The sequence below is a fragment of the Thermobia domestica genome, unplaced genomic scaffold, assembly GCF_964235325.1.
Source record: "Thermobia domestica unplaced genomic scaffold, izTheDome1.hap1.1 HAP1_SCAFFOLD_1784, whole genome shotgun sequence".
In the NCBI taxonomy this organism is placed as follows: domain Eukaryota; kingdom Metazoa; phylum Arthropoda; class Insecta; order Zygentoma; family Lepismatidae; genus Thermobia; species Thermobia domestica.
The window spans coordinates 1-26,887 of NW_027657493.1; the positions used below are offsets into that span (position 1 = coordinate 1).

The following is a 26,887-nucleotide window of genomic DNA, read 5'->3' on the forward strand; positions in this document are numbered from 1 at the left end:
ACATGGAGGCCACTCTAAGCCTGTTCCAAAAAACAATGGATAGCGATTAGAGATCATATGATTGCGGAATTTTGTGTAAAGGAAATTAAGGACAGGTTCTGTTGCATGTGGTTTAGCTACATCCTGCTGGAACCATTGCCGACGAAGTAAATATCTTTTACGACGAAGGCTAGGATAGAAGTAATGCTCAAGCATTTCAAATAATTTTCTGATGTGATATAACCATTAAAGAAGAAAGGTCCAATTATTCCACGTTTTGACGCAGCACACCAAACAAAACCCTTTCCGCAGGGACGTACGTAGGAATTTATTTCGCGAGGGGTCTAAAGCATTTCGAGAGGGTCCAAATACAATTTGAGGCTAAATTATATGAAAATTTCTAAATTTACTCCTAAAAGTAGACTACATTTACAAAAAAGTCGGGATTTTGAGGAGGTCCGGACGCCCAGGACCCTCCCTGCGTACGCCCCTGCTTTTCCGGATTCAAAGGTGAGTCTACCATTTCATGCGGATTTTCTGTTGTCCAAAATGCTACATTTTGTTTGTTTATTTAAACCTGACAGATAAAAGTAAACTTCGTCTGTACACCACAAGTTTTCAATGTCTGGGTCATCAGTAATTAAGGTAACTGATTTGCAAAATGCAGACGCCTTCTTTTTGCAATGTCTGCTAATTTTTGTAGCATCTGCATTTTGTAAAGGGAACATTTGCAGATCTGTTCGCAGAATATGCCAACATGATGTTACGGACATTGTGTTTTCTGCTGACAAACGTCGCAGAGATTTTTTAGTCGGGCTTTTGACAACATTTGCTCGCACTACTGCAATACGCTGTTCTGTACGCACAGTTGGTCTGAATTCCCCTGTTCAAAGTCCTATAACATTACCAGTCTTATTGAACTGATCAACATAACGCCATATGGACTTGGTAGATGTGCCCATGCACAGTGATGCTCCCGTCGGAATTGTCGTTGGACACCAACAAGGGAGCGTGATTCAGTGAACCAAGTCAACAATGTGTCTGCGGTCCGCCATTATTATACTGGGCTATGCAACTAGAAACAAAATAAAAACATTGTAAAACAAAATTTATACTTTGTTTACTGTGTATTATGTATATAAACTATAGTATTATTCAAATAAATTTTGTAGCCGCTAAAAATCACGGCTTTTTGGGTGAAACACCCTGTATATGTTAAATAGAACCAGGGCGATGGATTGATAAATCTCTATCGAGTTCAATCCCAAGTGGGGGATTGGAATTTCTTTTTCTAACCTCATTAAGTAGGGTTCGAAGGTTCATTCAGCTTCTGTAAAAATAATTACTTCGGAGTAAAAGCAACCGGAGCGTGGTGGTGAAAATAAAAAAAATTTAACGCATTATGGTGGTTCTGATTCGGGTTCTACCTAAAACTGTACGTTCGTATCTTATATAGCCCCGGTGCTAAAAATGGATGCTAAGCATAAATAAACTAAGCCATCAAACATAGTGCTCGGTGTGAAAACCCTGTCTACTAGCTATCGCCCTACATCTCAGTTCCACTAAAGGAGACTCCATTGAAGCACAATTTGATCGAGTCTGTTACATTTTCTTCATAAAACTTCGAATCACTGTTGATTGTGCTTAGCTTTCGACGGGTCAACGCTCGTTTCAGCAATGGGGACTAACAAAAATCTATAGGGAATGCACCAAAGGATTTTACCGGAATGTCTATAAGAGAGATTAATGAATTCCCGTTTCACATGCTATCTGCTGCATGTGCGTCATCGTTGACTTCGCCATGTGACTGGACATTCTGGTGAATGACAACGTGAGATGGGTGGCTGTCATGTACGGATGGAATATCAAGACGATATGGAATATCACGACCACACAACGATACTTCTATTCCTATTCATTAGGACGGGGTACGTAGCAAGTGGCTCCAGTTCATCTCACAATAAGTTGCATTGATTTTAACCATTTCGTCCACTTGGAAAACATTCCGCACATTCACGTACCCAGTCAGAACGACCTCTGGAATCAGAAGGACGATAAAAGATGGTTCTCTTTTTATCACATTCCTACAGATACATCAATGCTCCATCCAGATACAATGCAATACATCTCAGTATTGAAACTGGAATTAATAGTAAGGTGAGGTGAGGTGAGATGATTTTAGTTTAGCGTCCCGTTCAGCAGCGAGGCTATATGAGACGTGGACCTACTGATTAACGTGGAATCCGAACCACATGAGCTCCCGCCGGGAATCGAACCCGGGTCTCCCACTCCAAAGGCGCGTACGCTAACCGCTTAGCCACGAGGGAGCTCTGAATTAATAGTAAATTTCAACCATTTCTGGCTTCGGTAGAGTGTTACGGACAATCATATTACGTTATCTTAAAACGTTGAATCGCTTGCAAAAGCCACTACTCGCTATCTGCTAAAGTTTTAACTTTACGGAAATCAATATTGAAACCGGGTGTAGTAGTAAATTTCAACCATTTCCGGTTTCATAGAATATTTCGGGTTGTGATGATATGTTATGTTGAGACCCCGAATCGATTACAGTAAACCGTTTGCCGCTATATAATTATTTTTAGGGTTAGGGTTTCATGTTTTATGGCGATAAATAGTGAAACCGGAAATAGACACACAAATCAGTATTACATTCTTGTAAATTTCGTCTTCAAGAAACTGTTTGTTTAATGACAACTCGTAATAGAGGATGTCGGAATTTTTTCTTGAATATTTTAAAATGTACAGAATATTTTTGAATATTTTGAATATTTTATCTTGAATAATTATCTTGAATAATATTCTTGAATATTTTAAAATGAAATGAAACCTTTCAGTTTAACATCCGCGATTATGCCTTTTAGGCCAAGGAAGACGGATGATTAAAACAAGTGAATGACGATGGAAGAATTGATGGAAGGAAAGGGGAATACACTGAAAAAAAACACGGACACGATGTTGTCCACCACAAACTTAGTTGGCTGAGGATAGAACCAGAGACCCCTCGCACCAGAGGTAAGCGCTCTATGTAGCAGTAAAAAGGAGAGAAAAGGGGATTAGGGCAGATTAAGAAGAAATGTGTCCAAAAAGGAAGAGAAAGGGATAAATGATCCGAAATGAGGAGAAAAGGATAAAAAGGGGTGAGAAAGATCTCTATTCCCATTCGGAAGCAACATTTAGTTCAATGACTACTTTGAGAACCCTTTCTTGCTCTAAAGGAAAAGATGCTCACCTAAAAATCCTAACCCTATTTATGGCACTGATGACAAAGCATGTGGGTAATTTATATCGTATTGTATTGCGTTACAAAAGTTTGTCAAACATTAATTACGTACATGGAATGATTTAACAACTTTCATGAATTTATTTTCAACTCTAAAGAATAGGAGTAATAATTACTCCTATAACAAATATACGCTATACTGAAACGAAAATCTGAGAATTTTTACGAGTTGTCGTGGATTTTATATATATATATATATATATATATATATATATATATATATATATATATATATATATATATATATATATATATATATATATATATATATATATATATATATATATATAATCAGGGGAAGAATAAATTCTTTCCCTCATCCTTGAATGATTTTAATCTCAAACAGCATAGATGACTTTGAAGCCTTAAAGAGAAAAAGTACCATAATGTATCAAATCGAATAAATTTTATGAATTAAGATTGAGTTGCAGCGAAAAATTGTTTTATTATTTCATTATGTACAAAATGTAAACTTTCAACTTCGGGCTTATTTTCCAACTTATTCGCAATCGCAATTTCAACTCCAAACAACAGGTTTATTTTCCAAGTTTGGAGGAAAGTGCATGCCGTGTTTAATTAAAATTGAATAAACTTATCTAAATTATCATGGAAGAGACAAACATATGGACAAATAGACACAAATACAGGTTGAGTCGAGTGACAGAAGCTCACTTCAATAACCATATTGTAAGAATCCCCACATCAGGACAAAAGCACATATTAATACAACACGTTTTATTGATTACAAACAATGAAGCAGACCAGAAGTCAACACGGAAGACACCGAGGAAAGCCTAAAGGAGACGGATCTCACGGAGGGATCCGAGAAGGACAAATAAGAGAAGAACCACATAAGGACCTGGTATCAGTCGACCAACTGATCAACTAACCATCACCTGCTCTGAGGTCGCATTGAACTAGGAGTATACCTTTCCTAAACCCTATGTCGCACTGGACTAGGGATTCCAACTAAAACTGAAACCTCGCATGGCTGCTGTAGCTGAGGAGGTTATCCATAAATCTCACCTATAGACTTACTAGTGTTCTGGATGCTGTCATGAGCGGAAGAAGCACCCGTCAAAACATCGATATCTCTTCATCTGGTCATTAAGAAAAGACATTTATTCTTTATAACATTAAAGACATTTTGTACTTAGGAGTTTTTGTAATAAAATTGGCGAGGAAAAGACTCGCCCGGACCGTTATTTAGTCTCTATCTCGAGGTTTCATATTGTAGTTGGGATCCCTAGTCCAGTGCGACATAGGATTTAGGAAAGGTGTACTCCTAGTCCAATGCGACCTCAGATCAGGTGATGGTTAGTTGATCAGTTGGTCGACTGATAACAGGTCCTTCTGCGTTCCCTCTTTTATTTGTCCTCTTCGGGTCCCTTCGTGAGGTCCGTTTCCTTTCGGCTTCCCTTGGTGACTTCCGTGTTGACTTCTCGTCTGCTTCATTGTTTGTAATCAATAAGACGTGTTGTATTAACATGTGCTTTTGTCGTGATGTGGGGATCCTTACAATATATTCGGAACGGCTTAGTTTGGTACCAAAATGAAAAAAAAAGTGCTTTGGATAGCTCTAACCCTTTCACTATGAAGAGAGACAAACAAAATGCTTTTACTTGCTCACTCGACATGGAAGGGATAACGCTACATCAGACAAGATATTCAACAATATCACCACCAGCTTCTCAACATGTCGTAGTAACTCAAACGGTGTATAAGACCATTCATGCAGTCCCAGATACAGCAGTAGAGTAGGGTTAGGCTCAGTAGACATGGAGCCAACGAAATTAGACCACAAGGTTCGATCAACCGTTAAGGAAAATGGATGTAAATAGGCCGTCATGCTTTGAGTCAAGCGAGTTAATGCCCCGTCCAATAGCTGGAATATTCGAACGGGGGTGGCAACATATACACTCTCAAGTTCAAGTGCTAAGTGAGCTAAAGTATCCATTTCCATTCACACAATAGTCAACAACGGTCGGACGAATAAGCATGTCGCCAATAACTCCATTATAGATGTTAACCGAAAAGTTTCATTAAAACCAACTTGCTCCACTAACATGGGGATTGTCTTTAGACCAACTATGCCAATTATGAATGACTGTTGTCGGTAGATATCATGTGTGGCGAGCATTGTTTCGCCAGAATATAAAAAGCAATTTAGTTACTGACCATTGACAAAACACATTTCTTACTCCCACATCCTCTTGGTGTTCATTGTGCACTCACTGAGCTGATACATGCGTAACTTCCTCGTCTGGTAATCTTCTCACTGACATGTGGTCAGTGTTCTCAAAAAGCTGACACAAAAAGTTTCCAAATGGGAGATGAAATGATCCAATTTTGGGTGAAAAGTCGCTAAAAAATACTCGTGAAATATTTCGTTTTCTCTCTCTCTCTCTCTCATAGTCCTATCTAAGTTACAAAAGCATACAAGTAAAACAGTGGTCGAATGAATTAGCATATATGTAACTAACAATATGTCATTAGATTACAGTACTTGAACAATTATTTCCTTTTTAAGTATTATGTGATCAATTTTACTTCAATGAAATCAAACATAAGTTTATATATATATCAGTTAAAAGTCTACAATGAATAAAATAATCTTGCAACCACTTCACTTTTACTCGCGCTTCTATAATTATTCGGTAATGTATTATTTGTGCATCTCAATGGAAGCTCTGCGAACTAGTTGACATTTAAGGTTGAAATTGTACTCCGTTAGAGGGCAATGGGCATCAGAAAACAAACCGGAAAATGGAGATGTGTCACAACCCTTATACTGCCGAATTCGTGGACGCTTACACTAATTCAAATAAGCAAAAAGGAAAACAAGTACATCAAAATTATTTGAAACTAATAGTGCTTGATTACGGGAGAACCTAATTGCTCGCAGCACAAAAGAAACTAGATTTGTAAGTTAGTCTAAAATTACCAAAAATGTCGCTAATCGGGAAAAAATATTTTTTGTCGCTAAACAAGCATTCAATAGGAAAAGAGGACTGCTAACATCAAGAAATGTGTCGCTGGACGTTCGTAAACGATTTATTAAGACATTGGTATGGAGCGTGGCGCTGTATGGATCAGAGACGTGGACATTGAGAAAAGCTGAAATATCCAAGCGGAAAGCATTTGAAATGTGGTGTTGGCACAGAATGTTGCGCATATCATGGATCGAAAGGAAAAAGAATGAAGACATACTAAAGGAAGCTAATGAAGGACGACAGATCATGAAGATAACAGGAAAAAGAAGAAACAGCATGTTTGGCCACCTTATTCGACACTCCGATTGGACCACTGTGCTGATAGAGGGAAAGGCAGAAGGAAAACCAGGAAGCCAAAGACCAAGGATGGGATATCTAGATGCAGTTACGAGGAAGAGGCCTTATCAAAGTATAAAACAGCTCTCCCAAGCTTTTAAAATGTCCACGTTGCCCACCAACCTATGTTTGAGGTGAACAAGAAGAAGATCCTGGAAGTCGAATCCCCTAAATTTAGCCACTTTTCTCCATATTGACAACACTGCATATGAACTGTCACTGACGCATGCAGCACTTTGCAGCATTAACTAACTAACTCTATGGCCTTTGGAACCTGGAGGTTCAATGCAGCGTTCACAAAAGCTCTCCACTGACTTCTATTCTTAGCTAACTGCATCCAGTTTCTACTTTGTATTCCAATCTCTGCGAGATCCATCTTAATATTGTCCTCCCATCTGCGCCTAGGTCTTCCTAATGGTCGTTTTCCGATTGGTCTTCCAATCAAGACTTTGAAAGCGTTTCTACATTCTTCCATTCTAGCTACATGCCCTGCCCACCTAAGCCTCCTAGACTTGACGACCCTAACAATGTTGGGTAAACCGTATAAATTATGTAGTTCCTCGCTATGAAGTTTCCACCATTCCCCATTCCCGTTCCTCTTGGGTGCGAATATTCTTCTTACGATCTTGTTCTCAAATACTTTCAGTCTATGTTCTTCCCTCAGAGTAAGCGACCATGTTTCGCAACCATACAGAACAACAGGCATGATTATCGTTTTGTATATTTTAAGCTTCAAATTCCTCGACAGAATTCGCGACGACAAGAGATTTTGAACTAAATAGTAACACGAATTCCCTGCATTTAGTCGACATTTAATTTCTTCGTGAATATGATTTTCGCCTGTTAATATTGATCCTAGATATTTGAAACTATTTACTTTATCAAAAGTATTATTCAATATTTTAACGCATCCATAATTTGCCGTATTACGGTCCCGACGTACTTCCATGTATTTAGTTTTCTCTGCATTTACTTCTAAACCCATGTAGGGGAGACCGGGTATGGTTGTAACACTTTTTACTTGAAGCTGAATTGCTGCAATGTCTTTAGAAATTTCAACAAATAAATATATGTAAATGAAACTTTATTCCTTCTCGTTACAAAATATAATATAATAATTGCATTTATGTTAATAGTTTTCGAGGAAAAAAAAGAAAAAGAAAAATAGTCAACTGTTACAACCAACCCCGACCATGGGGTTGGTTGTAACATGGGCTGGGGTTGGTTGTAACAGTTTAAAAATAATACAGATATAGTGAGAGAGCCCCGTGGTTGTTCTTCCTGGCTGAGGTTTCCACTTACTTCAACCAGGGGAAGCCCGTGATGGTGCCTTAAGCGTTATTCTTCCCGTTAAAATTCAAAGGAATCTTACGAACTATACATAAACTAATCTACTCACTGCACAATTCTACTACACAAAACTAAATACACACTGCTAAAAAGTAAGTCGACGTTCTCAAAAATTAAGAACAAACTTATCACCAATCTTCATTCTGAGTCGTCTGAATCACAATTTGCACACAAATATTGAGCACTGCCATTTGTACAGGAAACATGGGCCCAGCCTTTGCAAACACTACACTGAATCCACTTTTCACCTGGGCGACTACAGGAGTATAATTCACAACAAACAAGACATAGAGTAGTAACGTCATCGGAATCATCATCAGACGAATAACAGCTCCTCTTCTTGATTACAGCAGACACATTTTTCTTCTGTTCATGATTATATGACAACTTCTTCCTCCGTATGGCTTGCACTGATCTTTTCTCTTCCTCTAAGGCATTTTTCTCTGGTGTGTCCGTTAAAATAGCTGACTTTCTCTTCTTTCTTCCAGCTCGTGAAACTTTTCTCGGAACAGATTTCGGTAATGGAGAGACAACTTCCGGAGAAAAAGAAGGCACAGATAACATTACAGAAGCTTTTTCAGTTGAAGTTGAAGGCAAAACTGCCTCAGCTTCGAAGTCTTCATTTGTAGCAGAACTCTTCGATGTTTCCAATGTTCGCTCAGGTATTACAGTTCCTGTTGTTCCAGTTGCTGTGAGATTTTCGTTGGAACGTTGCTGAGATGCAGAATTCGATTCATTGTGAGTCTGCGGATGATCTGTTACCGAAGAAGGTGCAAAATCAGCTTCTGTAAAAATGTTTTCATCATATGGAGAAATTCCCGTCGTACGGAATCCATTAATGATGTTGACAGGTGTTGCTGCACGTGGCAAAGCATTTCTTACTTGAGATGGTAGGTCATATATGGTCATGGTTTTGCCTGGGTTGTTACGCATCCACGCATCTTGCTCTGCAGCAATGAACTTTTTCAATGGCCCAAACACTGTTCGATCAAGTGGTTGTAATTTGTGCGAACAGTGAGGTGGGAAAGAAAGAAGCACAACACCATGTTCCTTTGCAAAGTTAAGGTTGTCTATTCCTAAGTGAGATTCATGATTGTCCAATAGCAATAACACTGGGTTTTCCTTGGATGGTCTCACATTATGAACAAAATGAGTCATAAAATGGTAGAAATTTTCAACTTGCATCCAACCACTAGGATTCGCTGTGCCAATGCATCCAGGAGGCCCATCTCTTACAAAATGATCTTTGAAAGATTTCCGTGGAAACACAAACATAGGTGGAATTACATTGCCTATTGCAGAGACCGCTACACACATTGTAACAAGTTGTCCTCTTTCTGCAGAGGTAATTGAACCTATTTGTTTTATTCCTTTTGGGGCAACAATGTTCCTAGGCTTTTGCACAGTTGTAATTCCTGTTTCGTCTACATTAAAGATGTTGTGTGGCTGAAAATGGTACCGGTCGAATACTTCGGATAGTTTACTAAAAAACATTTTTACATTTACTTCATTAAAAGCTGAGGCTCTAGCTAGACTTGTTGCTTCGGGAACACGGATAGATAGTGTAGGATGACGCTGGAGAAACTTACTGAACCATTCGGGACCAGCGCATTCATTTGTTTTCCAGGTAGCTGGCATGTCTACATTGAATTCACTAGCACATTGATATGCTAACTTCCTCACGTTCTTTGGAGTGAGTCCGAAATAAATGCTAGCTGCAGTTTTAATATATTTCTCTAGTTCACTCTCCTGACTATCACTGAACACTTGTCGGTTTCTGATGTAACCCACTACAACAGGCTTAGCTGTTTCTTGTTCCTCTTCACTTCGCTGTTTTTTAAGTTTTTTTACATACCTAAAAAGAGTGACGTGGCAAATACCATACTCTTCTGCTACGGAACGGATGCTGAAGTTACCCTCTATAACTTGGTTGGCAGCTTTCAGCATAACGTCAGGGGGTGTCTGTCCTCTTGTCGACTTCCTGATGTAATTGCGAGGCATTCTGAAATTAAACAGAAAAACAGTTAATTAATAAGTTTTAATGTTACACATTTTTAAAGTCAGTAAATAGATCCTTGAACTGATAAGCCAACCTATTTTTACTCAGTCCTCGTGGTAAAGGCGGTAACGTCATGGACTTCAGCTCAGCAACGGGTAAGCACAGGAGTTTGAACCGTGAGGTCGACTATCTGAGGTTTACAAGAATTTGGTTCTAAGCAAATGCCAGGATAGAACCTTAACGCTATCTTCCTCGTGCTTTCCCCTACTCTATCCTTAACTGTGCCCGGAATGCCTAAAGGCAATAATTAAAATTTATTCTACACTTTTTAAAAATTCTCTTATGTTCTAATTTTTTACTCACTTTTTTTGGGGTAATTTCTAGCGGAAAAGGAACCATAGATCTTCTGCGAGTGGTTTCTTTCAATGTTAATGTTATCAATCTGTCGCCGTTCACATACTGGAAATTGATCTCATGCTACTATTTTTATTTAGTTTTCAAAATGGATGTAACCTATGGAATTATAAATAAATGTGCCAAAAAGAAAAATAATATTGCTCAACTCGACAAGAAGTTAAAACGATTAAAACGATTAAAATATCAAAGATACAATAGATAAAATGGCTCATATTTTTAATTTGTTTGAGATCGAACTTTTTTTTTTTTTTTTTTTTGATACTTCTCATTTCTTCAACAGTTTAAACGGAGCTCGAATTATTTCTAGTCAAGAGTCCACATTTTGCCTGTTAGATCAGCACCTTATGCATAACAAACTTACAGAAACACCGGATATATCTTCTATTCAATATACCGAAGGAATCAGAAACAAAATTGTTCATATAATACTAGAAAACGGTAGTAACGATTATATGAAGGAACACGATTCCTGTCTTGAAAGAGATAACGGTACCCATGTGGTTGGTTGTAACAAGTGTTACAACCAGCCCCGCCCTCTCTGTTACAACCAACCCCCACACACCCGCACCAACATGGCGCCATCCTGGCGTTGTTTGTCTTTCTATTCGTACTGTTTAAAAGATCTCCACGATACTTAAGGTTCATGTTTATCAGCTAACATTAACAAATTGTACCTATCACCAATATTATTATAAATTAATACAATATTTCGTAAGACTCAAAATTTTACTTACCTAGTTCAAAAACAATTTTTTCCTTCTAAAACACAGACGCACAACACAATCACCATGCAATGTCCTCCACGCACTGAACATACAAAGAGGGTGAGGCGGCTGAAGAATCAGGGTTCCCAGTCGAATAGAGTAAAAAATATTAGACCTGTTACAACCAAGACGTGTTACAACCATACCCGGTCTCCCCTACCTGCAAGCGTCTAATAAGATCTCTGCATTTCTTTCTATTGTTCTCCTATCATCCCCTATTAAATTTACATCATCAGCATATGTCATAACCTGGTAAATACCGTTCAACTCTAGGCCCTGGTTGCTATCTTTGATTTTCCTTATAGCTAGTGTTGTAAAAAAACGGTTTTTTTCTGTGAAGTTTTTTTTCAATAAAAAACATCGTTCTTTTTCATGTTTTTTTTTCAAATGTCTGTTTTTTTCTGGCAACTATTATTTATTGATTTACATCGCAGATTATTGAAATAATCAACAGAACTTGAGTCGAAGCCCTCGTAACTTACAAATCTTTTGTTTATTTGCACCTATATACTAGCAAAATTGTGTGATTATTCCTTTCGGCCCCAGGTCATTTTTGGCGTTTTCCTACATTTCCAGTTAGTGACTTATTGCTCAAAAACCATTCATTCGTTTGATATGGTTAAGACCTTGTTTTTTAGAAAATGGATGTGGCTATCTTTTGGTGTAAGTTGCATTGCAGTGTTTTGAATGGGTGGGAAATTATTGAGGGAAATGTAGGGGTAAAAATTTACAAAAAATTCCCTAACCGAATTTCAAAATTTTTTGTATCTAGTACCACTGCTGCTATATGGGTTCAAGTCGCCTAAAAAAATATTTGGTGTGTTGACAAGGTACAGTGAAATCCTGAAGTCGCTTGCTTCCATTCAAAGAGGGAAAGAAAAAATTCTGTCATACACATGAAATTTTGACGCTTTTTACGCCTCACAAGCAAAAATCAAATATGCCGGGGCTACAGCTTCTCTAATTATCCTATTGAAACTTTTTATGGTGCGTTCTGTAGGGAAAAGAGGAAGCTTTCAGGTAGTGGTACGTTTGTTTCAATGTAGTCAGCAAGAGGGTAATAATAGAGGGGAAAAGGGAAATTTTCCGAATTTTTCACCTAAAAGCGGGAATTAATTGTTTTGGCTGGAAACACTGCCATCAGACAGACGAAAACTATCTGAAAATAGCCCTTAGTACTCCAAGAATATATCCTACAAGTATTATGGCGATATATAACAAAGTAAGCATGAATTTTTTTTAAAAATCTCATTCTACCTCAGAAATTCACCATTTTCTTACCACTTACAGAACATGGTTTATTATAAACCTCAACTGTACTTTCCCTAATTATTCTAGTGAAACTTTTTATGGTGCGCTGTGTAGGCTAAGGATGAGGCTGTTTGACACTGGTACGTTTGTTCGAATGTAGCGAACAAGAAGGAAATAATAGAAATAAAAAGGTTTTTTTTTTTTCAAAATTTGCCCTAAAATCTGGAATTAAAATTTTCTGTAGCTGGCAACACTACTATCAGACACACACAAACTATCTTAAAATAAGCTTTGGTATCCCTCTAATATATCCTACAAGTATTGTGACGATATCTAATAAAGTCAGCATGTCAATAAAACATATCTCATTCTACCTTTAAAAAAATCACAGTTACCTTCCCAATTAGAGAACAAGGTCTACTGTACTTCCCCTAATTATCCTATTGAAACTTTCTATAATGTGTTGTGTAGAGCAAAGACAAGACTTCCAGATACTGGTACGTTTGGTCCGATATAGCCAACAAGAGGGAAATAATAGAGACAAAACAGATATTTTTTTTCAAAATTTCCCCCTAAAATCTGGAATTAAAATTTTCTGTAGCTGGTAACACTGCTACCAGACAGACGCAAACTATCTTAAATTAAATATAGGTACACGACGATATTTAAGGAACAAAACATCTAATTACCAAAAATATATTACTGTAAACAGAAAAGTAGGGAAAAACTAGAAAAATCAAGGGTTAGAACCTAAATACGAATTTTTCGTGCGTTCCCTAATTACCACATTGTAACGATCTGTACTTGCGTTTGTTAAGTAAGGACAAATGTTCGATTGGCGTAAGTTGACTTTCACTCAGACGTATAGGTACGGATTTATAAACAAAAATTTCTAATTTTTCCCCCAAATTTAGGAAAATTTTAATTTTCCTAATTGGGAACACTGCGCGCAGGCCCGTCTAATTGATGTCAACAGTTAGGTATCCATCCGAGGTATCTACCTGGCAAGTATAAGGAGGTCTTTCTACAACGAAGGAAGCTACAGGGAAAAAAGAAGTAAAGGAAATTCGAAATTAGAAAATTCTCGAATTTTTGACTGGAGTGATATTTGAGAAGGAAATTCGACACCAGAAGAAAAAAAATAATATGATAAACTATAGTCCAACCATATTTTGCAAGAATAATATCCCAATATCTTAATTAGTGTCCACACAGGAGCGGATTAAACAAATGACACACCCGTGTGTGCCACTTTGGCTACCTGGGCCACCGAGTATACATTTGATTACATTTTTTGACTACTAACTCGTGTTGTTGTTGTAGTTATAGTCTCGACTAATAATAATATAGTTGTTGTAAACAATACTTTATAAGGAAAATTTTCTCTTCGTTTTACATCTTAGTTCCAACACTGTTGGTGAGAAATGCAGGGTGTTTCAAAATGAATTTTGGGGTTTTAAGTCTTCGTAGTACTTATTACATTTTACGTACAATTATAAGCAATGCATCAAGTAAAAGAGCACCTCAAACAGTCTTTGCTACAAGTGTTCAATGTGAGATTCATTTGTCACACGGCACACATCTAGTCGATAGGTGAGAAAGGCTCATAAACTTTCCACCATATGGCACAAAACACATTCAATTTAGGGGTCTCATTTCAAGTGTACCATCTCCTGAGGATTTGCTGACGGCCAGATACAAACATTATGAGTGTTCACATTAGATCTTAGGTGAAATGTCTATTTATCACTGAAGACTACACGATCCAGAAAATTTTCATTGTTATGCAGCAATATTTCACTTGCGAAATTGGCACGTAAACTGTAATCTGTAGGCTTTAGACCTGTAGCAACTGCAAACGATAAGGACGTAGTTGCAAGCGTCTTCTTCACACAGACAGTTGCACTGTACAGATTGTCTTTATTAAAACACAAAAAAACTTTCTGCTCTCTAGTCTACATCTTTTCTGCTTGCTCTTTCTAACGGCAGACAGAAGAAACAATGCATGTACATGCGTGCGTACAAAACTGTTTGAGTTGCTCTTTCATTTGATATAATATTTATAATTGTAAGTTAATTGTAATAGATACTACAAAATTTCAAAACCCAAATATTAATTTTGAAACACGCTGCATTACTTCAAATTGTGTCATCCTATATTCATGTCTTTTATATACATGTCATCAGGGCCGGTCCTAGTCAATTTGTCGCCCCATGCAATGGATTAATTTGCCGCCTTCCCCTTTCTCCAGAAAGAACAAATCTTAAAAGTCATGATTTTAAGTATGCTACTCCAGCATGGACAACAAAGGTGAGGGTAAGTGCAGTTGCACTCAGAAAGGCTTAAATACTTACTAAAAATGCAATCCCGTTGTGTCTTTTTTTTTCAAAAAAAATATTAATCTATTACGTTAGTGAAAGATAAAGCAAACACACCTGCAGAGGAAAAATGGTAATCCTTTTTATAGAATTCACTATCGAGCTTCGATCTCAATGTATCAGTTTGCAATTCCAGTGCAACTAGCTCTTTTATCTTTATTTCTTAATTTCTCTTCAATATCTGTTAACATTTTTTTTAAAAAAACTTGTTTCTACCTTCAATGATAAGGAACTTGTTTCTGACAAAAACAAGACTAGTTGTCATATCAAAACTGTGATAACTTACTAACTGGAACAGATATTCACTACTATTCGAGAACTAAATTCTTCCATTTGGCAACAATCAAGCAATTTGTGCTGGGATTTATTTAACCATTTGCTTTAGCATTGTCCATGTGGCCTTGACCAAATGCAAACTAAACATAATTTATGAATGTAGTATTCAAATAGGAGGTCAGCTTAGTAAATGTAACTACCATCATCATGTAGTCTGTTTCCAACAAGAAATATTTAATTTAAATAATATACTTATGACAGATTTTACCGGACCATCCAAACTTGCCGCTCCACGCAAATGCACATGTTGCATATATGGTAGAGCCGGCATATCATATATATCTAGTCGACAAATTATTTATATATGACATTTAGAAAAATACTATTAGGCATATTAGTATTAGTTTTTACCTTTAGACAAGTTATTTGAATTTTATACTGTTCGTGACATTATTTTCGTACTTATTAAAGGTCTGCTTTCACGAAAAAACAAAATTTCATTTCTACTTTTATTTCTTAGTTGATATTGATGAAAACTGCTGAAACCCGAATTGTTAATAGGTATGGCATTCCTGTAAATTGTAAAATATTTGTAGCGTATCAGTATCTAGCGTTTAATTTATGTTGCATTTTACGGTGATTATACCTACATAAAAATATTTAATACTTAAACAGACGTAAGATGCATTAGAAATGCCTATTTGAAAAAAAAAACGAAATTTAGAAAAAAAAACGAGAGGCAATGTTTTTTTTTCTAAAAAAAACGTACATTTCTGAAAAAACACGAACGTTTTTTTTCTATTTACAACACTACTTATAGCGTATTCCAGAACAAAGTTAAATAATAATGGCGACAACGCATCTCCTTGTTTCAGGCCATTTTCGACGTGAAAGCTGGTGGACAAAAATTTTCCTACCCGGACTTTACTTTGGGATTCATTTAAACATATTTTAATTAATCTAATTAGCTTTCTCGGTATTCCAAGTTCTGTAAGAACGTTGTATAATGTTTCTCTCCTAACCGAGTCGTACGCCTTTCTAAAAATCAATAAATAGTTGGTGTACCGGGGCATTGTATTCCCACTTTTTTTCGAGTATTTGGCGAATGGTAAATATTTGGTCGATAGTTGATCGATTTCGTCTAAATCCACACTGATAATCTCCAATAATTTCATCTGCGTATGGGGTCAATATTGCTAATAGAATATTTGAAAGGATTTTATAGGATGTTGACAGAAGAGAAATGCCTCGGTAATTATTACAGTCAGTTTTGTCACATTTCTCGTGAATTGGAACAATGATTGATTCTTTCCACTCTTGTGGCAATTCTTCCTTGTTCCAGATAAGGAGAATGAGCTTGTGTATCTTGTTCCACAAGTTTTCGCCTCCAGCTAAAATTAACTCAGCCGGAATTTCATCTACACCAGGAGATTTGTGTTTCTTTAATTTCTTTATAGCGGTTTCTACTTCTATTCGGTTGGGTTCTGGAATATACGGTTCTGCGGTGTGTATCTCCTCTTCTCCACGCATAGTAGTTTTTGGTTGCGTGTTAAGCAAATCGTCAAAGAAATCTTTCCATCTATTTAAGAGGCTATCCGTATTAGTGAGAACTGTTCCGTCAGCTTTCTTTAATATATAAGCACAAGGTTGATAGCCTTTCTTAAATTCGCTGATCCCCTTATACATGTCCCGGATGTTTTTATTTTACTATTATCTTGAAGTTCCTTAATTTTAGCTTTCAAAAAATCGCGTTTCTTTGTTCTAAAAGTTTTGGAAGTTTCCCGCCTGATATCAGCGAAATTTGGGTAGTTATTTCATTCGGATTTTGTAGCCAATGTACTTTTGTCTGTTTTCTCTTCTCTGCTAGTTTAATGCATTCCTGGTCGAACCATGGTTTGTTCCTACATATTTCCGCGTGTCCCAATTTTTCTTTTACTGAAATTTTAATGCTATCTCTAATTTCAATCCAGGTATCCTCAACACTAGTGCACTTCGAATCTTCTAAAGCCGAGAATCTATTCGAAAGTTCAATCTGGTATTCCTCTCTTACCTGGCTCTCTTCTAATTTCTTTAAATTGAATCTCTCCGTTTTCGGACAATGAATATTACCTTTATTCAACGATAATCTCTCTCGTATTATGGCTGCTACCAGGCAGTGATCAGTGTCACAATCAGCCCCTCTAAACGACTGGACATCAATTATGCTAGATTGCCTTATTCTATCTACTAAAACGTGATCGATTTGATTATGTGATTTTCCGTCTGGTAATGTCCAAGTGTATTTATGAACGTCGCGATGTGGGAATTTTGTACTCTTCACGATTAGGTTTTCGGATGTTGCAAAGTTCACGAGTCTAACACCGTTGTCATTACTTTCCTTATGCAAACATTCGTTCCCTATAATCGGTTTGAAGATATCCTCTCGTCCTACCTTCGCATTGATATCCCCTAATAGAATTTTCATATGATATGGCGGGAGTTGGTCAAATATCCGTTCCACTTCTTCGTAAAAACTGTCTTTTATATCGTCATACTTATCTTCAGTTGGGGCATGTACATTTAAAACAATAATATCACACCACCGTCTCTTAAGAGTAATAAAAGAAAGTCTGTCAGTAACAAATTCCATCCGTTTAATTGCTGGTAATATTTGTTTGTGAACGAAAAACCCTGTTCCTAACTGGTGATTTTTATTTCCTTCCCCGTAAAAGAACGTAAAATTTCCGGAATTCACAGATCCATTTCCTTCCCACCTAACTTCCTGAACTCCTACTAGGTCCATCCTGTATTTCTCTAACTCACTCGTTACGGATTTTAACGCACCTGCCCTATAAAGACTTCTAATATTCCATGTTTCAAATCTCATGTTCATTTTCTTTTGCTGAGGTCGTGGCAAGTTATCAGTCCTTGTCCGAGGCTTTTGTGAATATTTCTGAACAAGTGCTTTATTTTACAGGATGAGGTTGTCAGCCTTACCTAAAACCCCAGGCTGGAGGACCACTCCTAGTCGGCTGTCCGCGACTGCTTATTCAGTATATTCGCAGCTAACCTCTATATCTAGAGGCCTTATCCTCGATCCGCAACCTGAGGATGCGCCATGCCGTGGTGACAGGAACCCACGTTACACTTTGCAGCATTACTTTTGGGAAATGAATAATATTTTTTTGAACGTGTGATTACATTGGACAGATGGATTTGTGCTTTATTTTTCATATGACTACTATAATATACTGATTAATTTCAAAATGTATTTACATGTTAGTGTTTTTTTTTTTTTTTTTCATATAATGACTCATCTCTTAGCAGTAGTGAAAATACTTTCACTTTAACTCCAAATAATTTTTCTTTTTCAAGGAATGGGGATGCTTGCTGAGAGGTATCCGGATGACAAAGAAAGAGGCAACGCAATGGGCATCGCTCTCGGAGGCTTAGCATTAGGAGTTCTTATTGGTCCCCCATTTGGTGGTGTAATGTATCAATTTGTAGGGAAGTCAGCGCCGTTTCTTATTTTGGCAGCCCTCGCTCTTGGTGACGGGTGTAAGTATGCAGTATTAAGTCCGTTGTTTAGATTTTATCTATATGATGAGCATCTTCTTCACATCGAAGTATTATCCAGACTTTCAAACGCTCGCATGATTTGACAGTATAATATTCACAATTAGTCAAATATACTTAGGTAAATGTAATTAGTTACCTTGTAAATATAATATACATCTGATGCATTGGCGTCTCTGGCATGTAAAATTTGGGGGGGACATCAAAGGAAATGATCTAACTGCTAGTATCTCAGCGGAATTTTAGATTGTCACTTCAAAATATTGGGGGGACACGTCCCCCCCGTCCCCCCGCCAGAGACGCCCATGATCTGATGTGTCCCGGATTGAACCAAAAAATAACCCTGCAAATATCAGACAGTCAACAGGATTTCGTGTCTAAAATTGTAACTTTTGAGATTGAAACCTGTTAGATATCTTGAATTCACTAAAATATACTGTTTCAGAAAACTGTGTAAGAAACTTAGAGTGGAGATATGTCTTTGAGCTTAGTTTCTAATTTTTCACGTCAGTGCTCGATGTAAGTTTTCTCTAACTGTCATAAATTCGATTCGTTTAGAGCTGTGATAGTTCGGGATACCACGTATATACATGAACTACTTAAGAACTGAATAATTAATTATATGTTTATCTCTCAGGTTCTCTAAAAGCTATTTAACCTTTGGTGGTCAAATTGCGAATATATGTATTGTTATTTGAAATAATATTATGAAACCCCATATGCACCATTTTCTACAATGATCTGCCATTTTTCCGGCAACACTATAATTCCGTCGCTTTAGAACTAATGTGATTTTTTTTTTTAACTTACGGAACATGGTTTTTACAGACCTATAACGTAACACCATTCAGAGAGATCTGCAAAGACTGAAGCAAATTGTAGTCGAACGGTGCCAGGTCCGGTATATACGGTGCATGCATTGAAACTTTGAAGTCGAGCTCCCTCGTGGCAAAAAGATTGGCTTCCGCGTCTTTGGCGTGGGAGACCCGGGTTCGATTACCGACGGGAGCTCATGTGGTTCGGATTCCACGTTAGCTGCAGATCCAAGTCTCATATAGTTTCGCTACTGAAAGGGACACTAAACTGAAAATTAAATTAAATTAAATCAAAACCTCCCAGCCAACTTCTCTCAATTTCTGATGGGCCGTTAAACAGAAATGTGGTCTGGCGTTGTCCAGTCAGTTTCTTTTCAACTGCTAAGTGCACTCGGGCTAATTGTCGACAGCACAGGTTTGAGTCATTCTGCTCGGCAGTAGCAGCTCGTGATGTTATGACAACCAAACGCACAACATGACCTTCCTGAGTGTCACTGTGAGTTTTACTACAGAACTGTGGAGCTTCTCGCTTCGACCACGATCTTTGTCGTACATTGTTGTTGCAGGTTATCCACTTTTCATTATTAGTGATTAACTGCTTCAGAAATGGTTGAGTTCGTAACGTTTTAGTAGAGATTCGCAGCAAGTAAATGTTTCTGTCACATCATGTGGCACCCAAACGTTGACACTCTTTTTTTTTTTTTTTTCTTAGCCAGTGATTTAACACTATTTGATGATGGGTTTAGATCATTGATGATGTCATGACCGCTTACGTACAAATTTTACTCCATTTTGCTAGAATATCACTCTTTTCTGTGATTAATCGCCCACTGCGAGGAACATCTTGGACATCAAAATTTCTAGAACGAAAGCGAGTGAACCACATTTCAATGTTTATTTTGAGATAACCTATCTTGTCCGTTAAGAGAACTTTTTTTTTTTTTTTCACGGAGCTGCGCAGCATTTTGCCTTTATCAAAATAAAATTGTTAAAATGTAATGCAGGTTTGCTGAAAGTTCATTAGTCTTCATGGGTAATACATTATGTCTCATTATAAGAATTCCAAACACTTTTTTGCATATCTACCAGCTTCAACTGTCAGTTTTTAAATGACATTAGGCTTGACCCGCTAGGACTCATATACCCTGAGACTTGAGACACAACACCATATGCGCAAAAGGCTCAATGTTTTTTTAAACGACCTAATGTAGGTGTTCACTTGCATACCTCAATTATTATTCATTTCACAAAAAGTACTTTGATCTCTTACAATAGCAAGAAAAAAAAAGCCTTTTACACGAGTTGTCATTTTCAGCACTATAGAGCAGTGCTATTCAACTGGGGGTACGCGAAGATGTTTCTGGGGATACATAATCCTAAAATAAGCATATTACCAATATTTATTGAATTATCATAGTTTGAGAATTTATTTCCTTTCCAATGGTTTCTCTGCGTTAAGATCAATAAAAATGAAGCACAGAAATTGCTCGAATCCAGAATCAGCTCTGATTCTCGCACTCCCGAAGATTCGACAAAGAATCGAGGAGTTGGAGTCCCGGAAACAAGCTCAGCTATCTTATTAACAGGTTAGTTCTAAAGTTACTTGTAGTTTTTGAATTTTTAACATTGTCCTCATCTGCATTTATTCCCCTGTAAATAGCCTTTTGATTGGCACAATGATTGTCCTTTTGTTGGGTCTCTATTTGCTCCCCTTGTTAATCAACAGAATATATGTATTAAGTTCAATAAGTTAATTTCAATTTTCTTTTAAACAGTTTCAGGGATACACAATTTGATTGCGAACTGTGTTTAGGGGTACGCGAGAAAAAAAGTGTGAATAGCACTGCTATAGAGCATGGAATCCTGACTGGTACTGAACATATTGTGGCAGTTTTTGCTGAATTTAAAACGACTATAAAAATTAGACGCATGTCAAATGAAAAGATTAATGCATGTGTCTTTATTGTGAACCCTTATTTTCTCCTTGCTCATTTTTTTTTAAAAAATATATGTTCTTCAATCGTGTGTGTTATATTTACTTCCTAATAACTTTTTTTTTTTTTTTTAATTTTCAAAGTACTACAGTTGCTTGTTCTACAGCCAGGAATTGTGAAAAAAGATCAGGATCCTCCATCGATTTTTACTTTGATTAAGGACCCGTACATTGTCGTTGCTGCAGGTAAGAACATTCTAATGACAATCTTTACGTTGCTACATTAGTAATTAGAGAAACCAAAGTAATTTTGTCCATTAACATTAAACAGAACTGTGACAGTGATACAATTATAAGAAATTAGCTAGATCTTGTTCATTACTCTAATAATTCACCAGTTAGACTAATCATTTCCACAGGAATTTCCGCTCGGAGCAGGCCCCGGAGAATAATGGGGCGTTTACACCTAGTCGATTTGCGTTCGATTCAGTTGAATTGACGTCACTTTCAACTTAATCGACCGTGTAAACGGGACTTCAACTTAATCGCTTGTTGATCGAAGGCGACTAATTGACTGGCAACTGAATTGAAAGAAGTTCTATTGGGGCGTTTACACTTAGTCGATTTGCGTTCGATTCAGTTGAATTGACGTCACTTTCAACTAATCGACCGTGTAAACGGGACTTCAACTTAATCGCTTGTTGATCGAAGGCGACTAATCGACTGGCAACCGAATTGAAAGACGTTCTATTTTCTGTGGTTGAAATAATTGAATACATCCATCGATCTGATTCGGCCTAGTTGCTTCGATTTAGTGGCAAATGCAGCGAGTCGATTTAGTCGTGCGACTAAATCGACCAAGTGTAAACGCCCCCTATTTTCTGTGGTTGAAATAATTGAACACATCCATCGATCTGATTCGGCCTAGTTGCTTCGATTTAGTGGCAAATGCAACGAGTCGATTTAGTCGTGCGACTAAATCGACCAAGTGTAAACGCCCCATAAGAGCCGTAGACAAGGCATGGTGGGTGGGCTGTCATGAATCCAGCAGTAGTATACCTAAGGGACTATCGAACTTCTTGCATACCTTCCATCAGTATTTTGAATACGTCACGTTGCTCTATATATACTTATTATTATTATTATTATTATTATTATTATTATTATTATTATTATTATTATTATTATTATTATTATTATTATTATTATTATTATTACTATTATTATTGAATATTCTGCCTGTGGGCAGGTGCTGGAACTAATGAGGATATTTTTAAATTTTATGGTTGGGTTATTTTTTATTTAAAATTTTTAAACAGTGCAATAAGTTACATGCACACATCAGAGTATATTGTGTCTTTGATGATCGTAGTCCCCAGTTCGATTCCCGGTGGGAGTACTAAAACTTGAACGCATTAGGGTGGTTCAGACTCCCGAAAACGTTAAAACTTTTGGTCCATGTCTCATATAGCCTTGATGTGGACAAAGGACTCAAAATTCAATAAACAAATATCAGAACAGCATGTTCTGAGTGATCCCCCCCCCCTTTTTTTAAAAAAAAGCATAAAAATGGATTGATGTGTCGCTAGTCCCCTGTCAAATTTCTCCGCTCAACTTCAAAGTCACAGTCTTCTTTACTGGTTTAGTGGCTAGTGCGTACATCTTTAATACATGAGATTCTGAGATCGATTCCCGGTGAGTAATATCGAAGGTACCTCGGTAAATTGTAGGTCTCCTCTTATGTAGTTTTGCTGTTGACAAAGGACGCAAATAGTAAGCGATCACTCAACTCACAAATCTCATATTCGGATAAGAAGTAAGTGGAAAACTCTTTAAACAGTTTATTCTAGAGCAAGGCTTCTCAATCTGTGGTACGCGAGCTGCTGTTGGTTGTATGTACGATTTGTGGTGATATTAATAAAAAAATATATATATATATGTTCGGTGGCACGCCAGTGGAAAAGGTTGAAAACCTATGTTCTAGAGTGTATGATGATTTTTTTTTTTTTTTTCATCTCAAACTTCAGGAACTCTTGAAATAATCGGGTGCTCTTTTGAAAAAAGACAGAAAAAATCACCCTTAGAGTTCGCACTTCCAAAGAACAGAAAAGTGTTTCTTGTCTTATATATGCCATAAAAGTACTGCCTACATTAGTTTTTGCGTACTGCAGTTTGGGCTAGGCGCTGATGATTAAGTCTGTGAGTTACTCTGATTTTTTACATTGAAATAATTAATAACAAATAAATGGATAGAAAAAGTATGTCTAGTTTTTAAAATCCGTTAATAAAGTTGCTTTTGCAATTTATACTTAGTTTCATATATGATGCCATATACGCAGTGGTCGAAGTGAGACGGTATGCAGTGGTATACTATACCGCCTCTGGTTTTTCATTGACGAAGGCATACCGCCTCTGGTTTTTCATTGACGAAGGTATACCGCCTCTGGTTTTTCATTGACGAAGGCATACCGCCTCTGGTTTTTCATTGACGAAGGCATACCGCATCTGGTTTTTCATTGACGAAGGTATACCGCCTCTGGTTTTTCATTGACGAAGGCATACCGCCTCTGGTTTTTCATTGACGAAGGCATACCGCATCTGGTTTTTAGTGATCAAGACATACCATCAAGGGAGAGCAGATGCTAAATACCATTAATAAATTCATTTTTATACACAGTAATTGACGAATAGCTTTGCACGCAAAAGGATTTTATTTCTTATGTAGAAATAATTTCTAAGTTGACAACACCGACATTTTTGTTATCTTTTTTCTACCTTTTGTTTTTAAAATGAAGTGTCTTCAAAGAAGTCCATCTAGTTTATATTTTGATGTGCTATATTGAATTGTTTCTTTCGTATGTATGTGTGTGGTCTTCTTGTCGTAATTCATATAAATGTCATGTTTTGGGCATGAGCGGATCTAGGAGTTGTCTGCTGTGGGGGCAATTCTTCCGGGAGCTTGGTATACCCGGAAACTTTCCCCGCAGGTAATTGTTAATATAAAAACTCGGTGTTTGGAGCATTTTCGTGTATAATTCTCTATAATATAAGTAAGGGAATGTTTTAATTTTTCTCAGAAAGTTGTTGGCGAGGGATCAAAGTCTCCCTATGCCTTCTTCCCTCTCGTAACTAAAGAGAAGCTCTCCAGTGGTTTTCAGTCATTATGTAAATAGAAATGCAATATTTTAGGCAACATACCCTCACTGTATTTCAACATTTAGATAGACGGTATGTCGAATCAAAATCGTAATAAAACATACTGTATCTGCTTTTTTTCCACTTCAAACACTGCATATACGCTTTTAAAAAAATGTACGAAATAAGCAGCTATGAGATCATTAATTTTTAAGAAGTTCGGTGAGGTCGTTAATTTTTAAGAAGTTATATATTTACCTGTCCGTCCGGGAGACAACAAATCTCAATAAGTACTTGATGGATCACCATCAATTTTTAGCCAAAATGTAGAGGGTCTAGAGTTAGTAATTGAGTTCGTTGAGGGAGGTGATTCATCCTTTGAAAGTACTATAAATCAACCTTTTCCGGTTTTAACGTTGATCACAACCATGGGCTGAACTATAGGGAGGACATTGCCCTTCCAACTTCATGACAAAAAATAAAAAAATGCCACCTATAAGAACGTCAGAATACAGGAAGTATTCCACAGGTCCGGGACCAAGTAAAAGGTTTGCCCCCTTCCCCCAGCAAACAATTCCTAGGTCCGCCCATGATCACAACGAACTGAGCACAAACGGTACCTAATAGATAGCGAGGAGTAGTTTTTATAATCAATTTAGCGTTTAAGAGTAGGTAATATATTATCTTTTAACCTTGTATTCATACTAGACCTGCAGAAATCAGCCACTTCTGGCTTTAACGTTTATCGCTATAGAGTAAACATGATAATGGAAAGCGAGAAGTGTTTCTTTAGAATCGATTTAAGGTTCTAAAGATAGGTACATTTTTTTCTCTCTTAACCCTCTACTTAAACCACAAGTGGCGTTTTAACATTGATCGTTAGGGGCAAAAAGGGGTAATAAATAGCAGGAGTCGGTCTTCTGTAATAAATTAAGCGTCCCAAGAACATATTTTACTTCCACCCTTACTTCTCTATTAAAACCTGAAATGAAAGAAATCCTCTGTAACTTTTGGTTTTAATATTCATCTAGATAAAGCAACAAGAATTTTAGGAATGATCAAATAAAAATGGGTCATAAGATTGCGAACTTGACCAATAATTAGTTTCTGGATCAGGGCCACAAAATTTTTTAACGGCCCCTAAATCGAGTTTTCGTACTTTTTTATGGAATAAGCACACTTGAGTTAAGTGATAGTATAGGTTCGGCTATACTTTGTGTAGTTCTCCAAATATAAGGCGTACAAGAAAATGGACAGGGAGTAGTTTTTTTTTTTTTTTTTTTTTTATCGATTTAATGTTGTAAGATAGGTACCATTTTCTGTCTTAACTCTTTATTTGAACCGGAACTAGATTTTTAACTTCGATCGCTGTAGAGCAACAAGATTGAAGTAAGATTGCGATTAGGAGTGTCAGGTCGAAGTTGTTAGATAAATAATGGCAATTTGTTGGTTGGCCAACAGTCACTTTAAAGTAGGCCTACATTGGACCAACGTACTTTCAACTTTACTTTTGCATTACCACTTCCCAGCCATGCGGATCATTAACCTACTTAGAACCTACCAAGAGAAATAATGTAATAAATCTTTATTGGTTAAAGAAAAGTTTTCATGAACTAAATTTCAAACATTTGTTTCCAGGAGCGATTACGTTTGCAAATATGGGGATAGCAATGTTAGAACCATCCCTCCCATTATGGATGATGGATACCATGAATGCAGATCGCTGGCAGCTTGGCGTCACATTCCTTCCAGCCAGTATTTCCTACCTCATCGGCACAAATCTTTTTGGACCTCTTGGACATAAAATGGGCAGGTAAGAGCACTTCGTTACATTAAAACCTGACCAAAAAGAATACGGATAACAAATTTTTCTACAATATATGATTTTCTTGTCAATTTTAAGTTCCACTTCTGATAATACTACAATTGTAATAAATTACCTTCCTAATTTTTGTGTTACTTTTTTAGGAAGTTTGGTTTTCCAAAATATCCTTGATGTATTTTGTCTGTCTGTCTGTGTCCGTCCGGGTGACAAAAATCTCAAAAGCTACTTGATGCGTTACCATTCATTTGGTCAGGAGACAGAAGGTCTAAAGCTGATCGACGTGACCCACTCAATTGATCTTAAGATATGAACAATCAAAAATCTGTTTACTAAATATTCCTATGGGAGTAATTATGGATATTATCCTTACTTGATATACTAACCGCAGTGCTGTTGAGATCTGTCTGTGGAATACAACACTCAAATCAAACTAAATGACTTTCTACTTGACAAATGTAAAGACTTAAATATTTTCTGTTTTCAAGTATGCATTCATCTCAATAAAGTCTTTATTTAGTCGAGAATTGAGGTGAGAGAAAATACAGAAAAATCAAACTTGAATTTTGACATTGTGCACAC

At 37.0% G+C, this 26,887-nt stretch overlaps 2 protein-coding genes across 2 annotated transcripts; one reads left to right on the top strand and one right to left on the bottom strand.

Moving 5' to 3' along the window:
- Positions 1-7,896: 7,896 nt before the first annotated feature.
- LOC145678058 (uncharacterized) lies at positions 7,897-9,621 on the bottom strand. The gene has a single exon (XM_081748214.1). It carries the CDS (start codon positions 9,595-9,597, stop codon positions 8,098-8,100), a length of 1,500 nt encoding a protein of 499 aa, XP_081604340.1. The 5' UTR covers positions 9,598-9,621; the 3' UTR covers positions 7,897-8,097.
- An 8,749-nt stretch (positions 9,622-18,370) lies between these two features.
- LOC145678059 (synaptic vesicular amine transporter-like) lies at positions 18,371-26,315 on the top strand. Its single transcript, XM_081748215.1, has 3 exons — positions 18,371-18,582; positions 21,493-21,594; positions 26,122-26,315. Exons 1-3 carry the CDS (start codon positions 18,402-18,404, stop codon positions 26,298-26,300), a joined length of 462 nt encoding a protein of 153 aa, XP_081604341.1. The 5' UTR covers positions 18,371-18,401; the 3' UTR covers positions 26,301-26,315.
- The last annotated feature ends 572 nt before the right edge of the window (positions 26,316-26,887 follow it).

Excerpts from the sequence above, each read along its gene's own strand:
- LOC145678058 (XM_081748214.1), bottom strand. The coding sequence starts at position 9,597 with ATGCCAGCTACCTGGAAAACAAATGAATGCGCTGGTCCCGAATGGTTC.
- LOC145678059 (XM_081748215.1), top strand. The coding sequence starts at position 18,402 with ATGGGGATGCTTGCTGAGAGGTATCCGGATGACAAAGAAAGAGGCAAC. Across the intron at positions 18,583-21,492 it reads CCTCGCTCTTGGTGACGGGT|TACTACAGTTGCTTGTTCTA; the intron begins GTAAGTATGCAG and ends TAATTTTCAAAG. Across the intron at positions 21,595-26,121 it reads GTACATTGTCGTTGCTGCAG|GAGCGATTACGTTTGCAAAT; the intron begins GTAAGAACATTC and ends ATTTGTTTCCAG.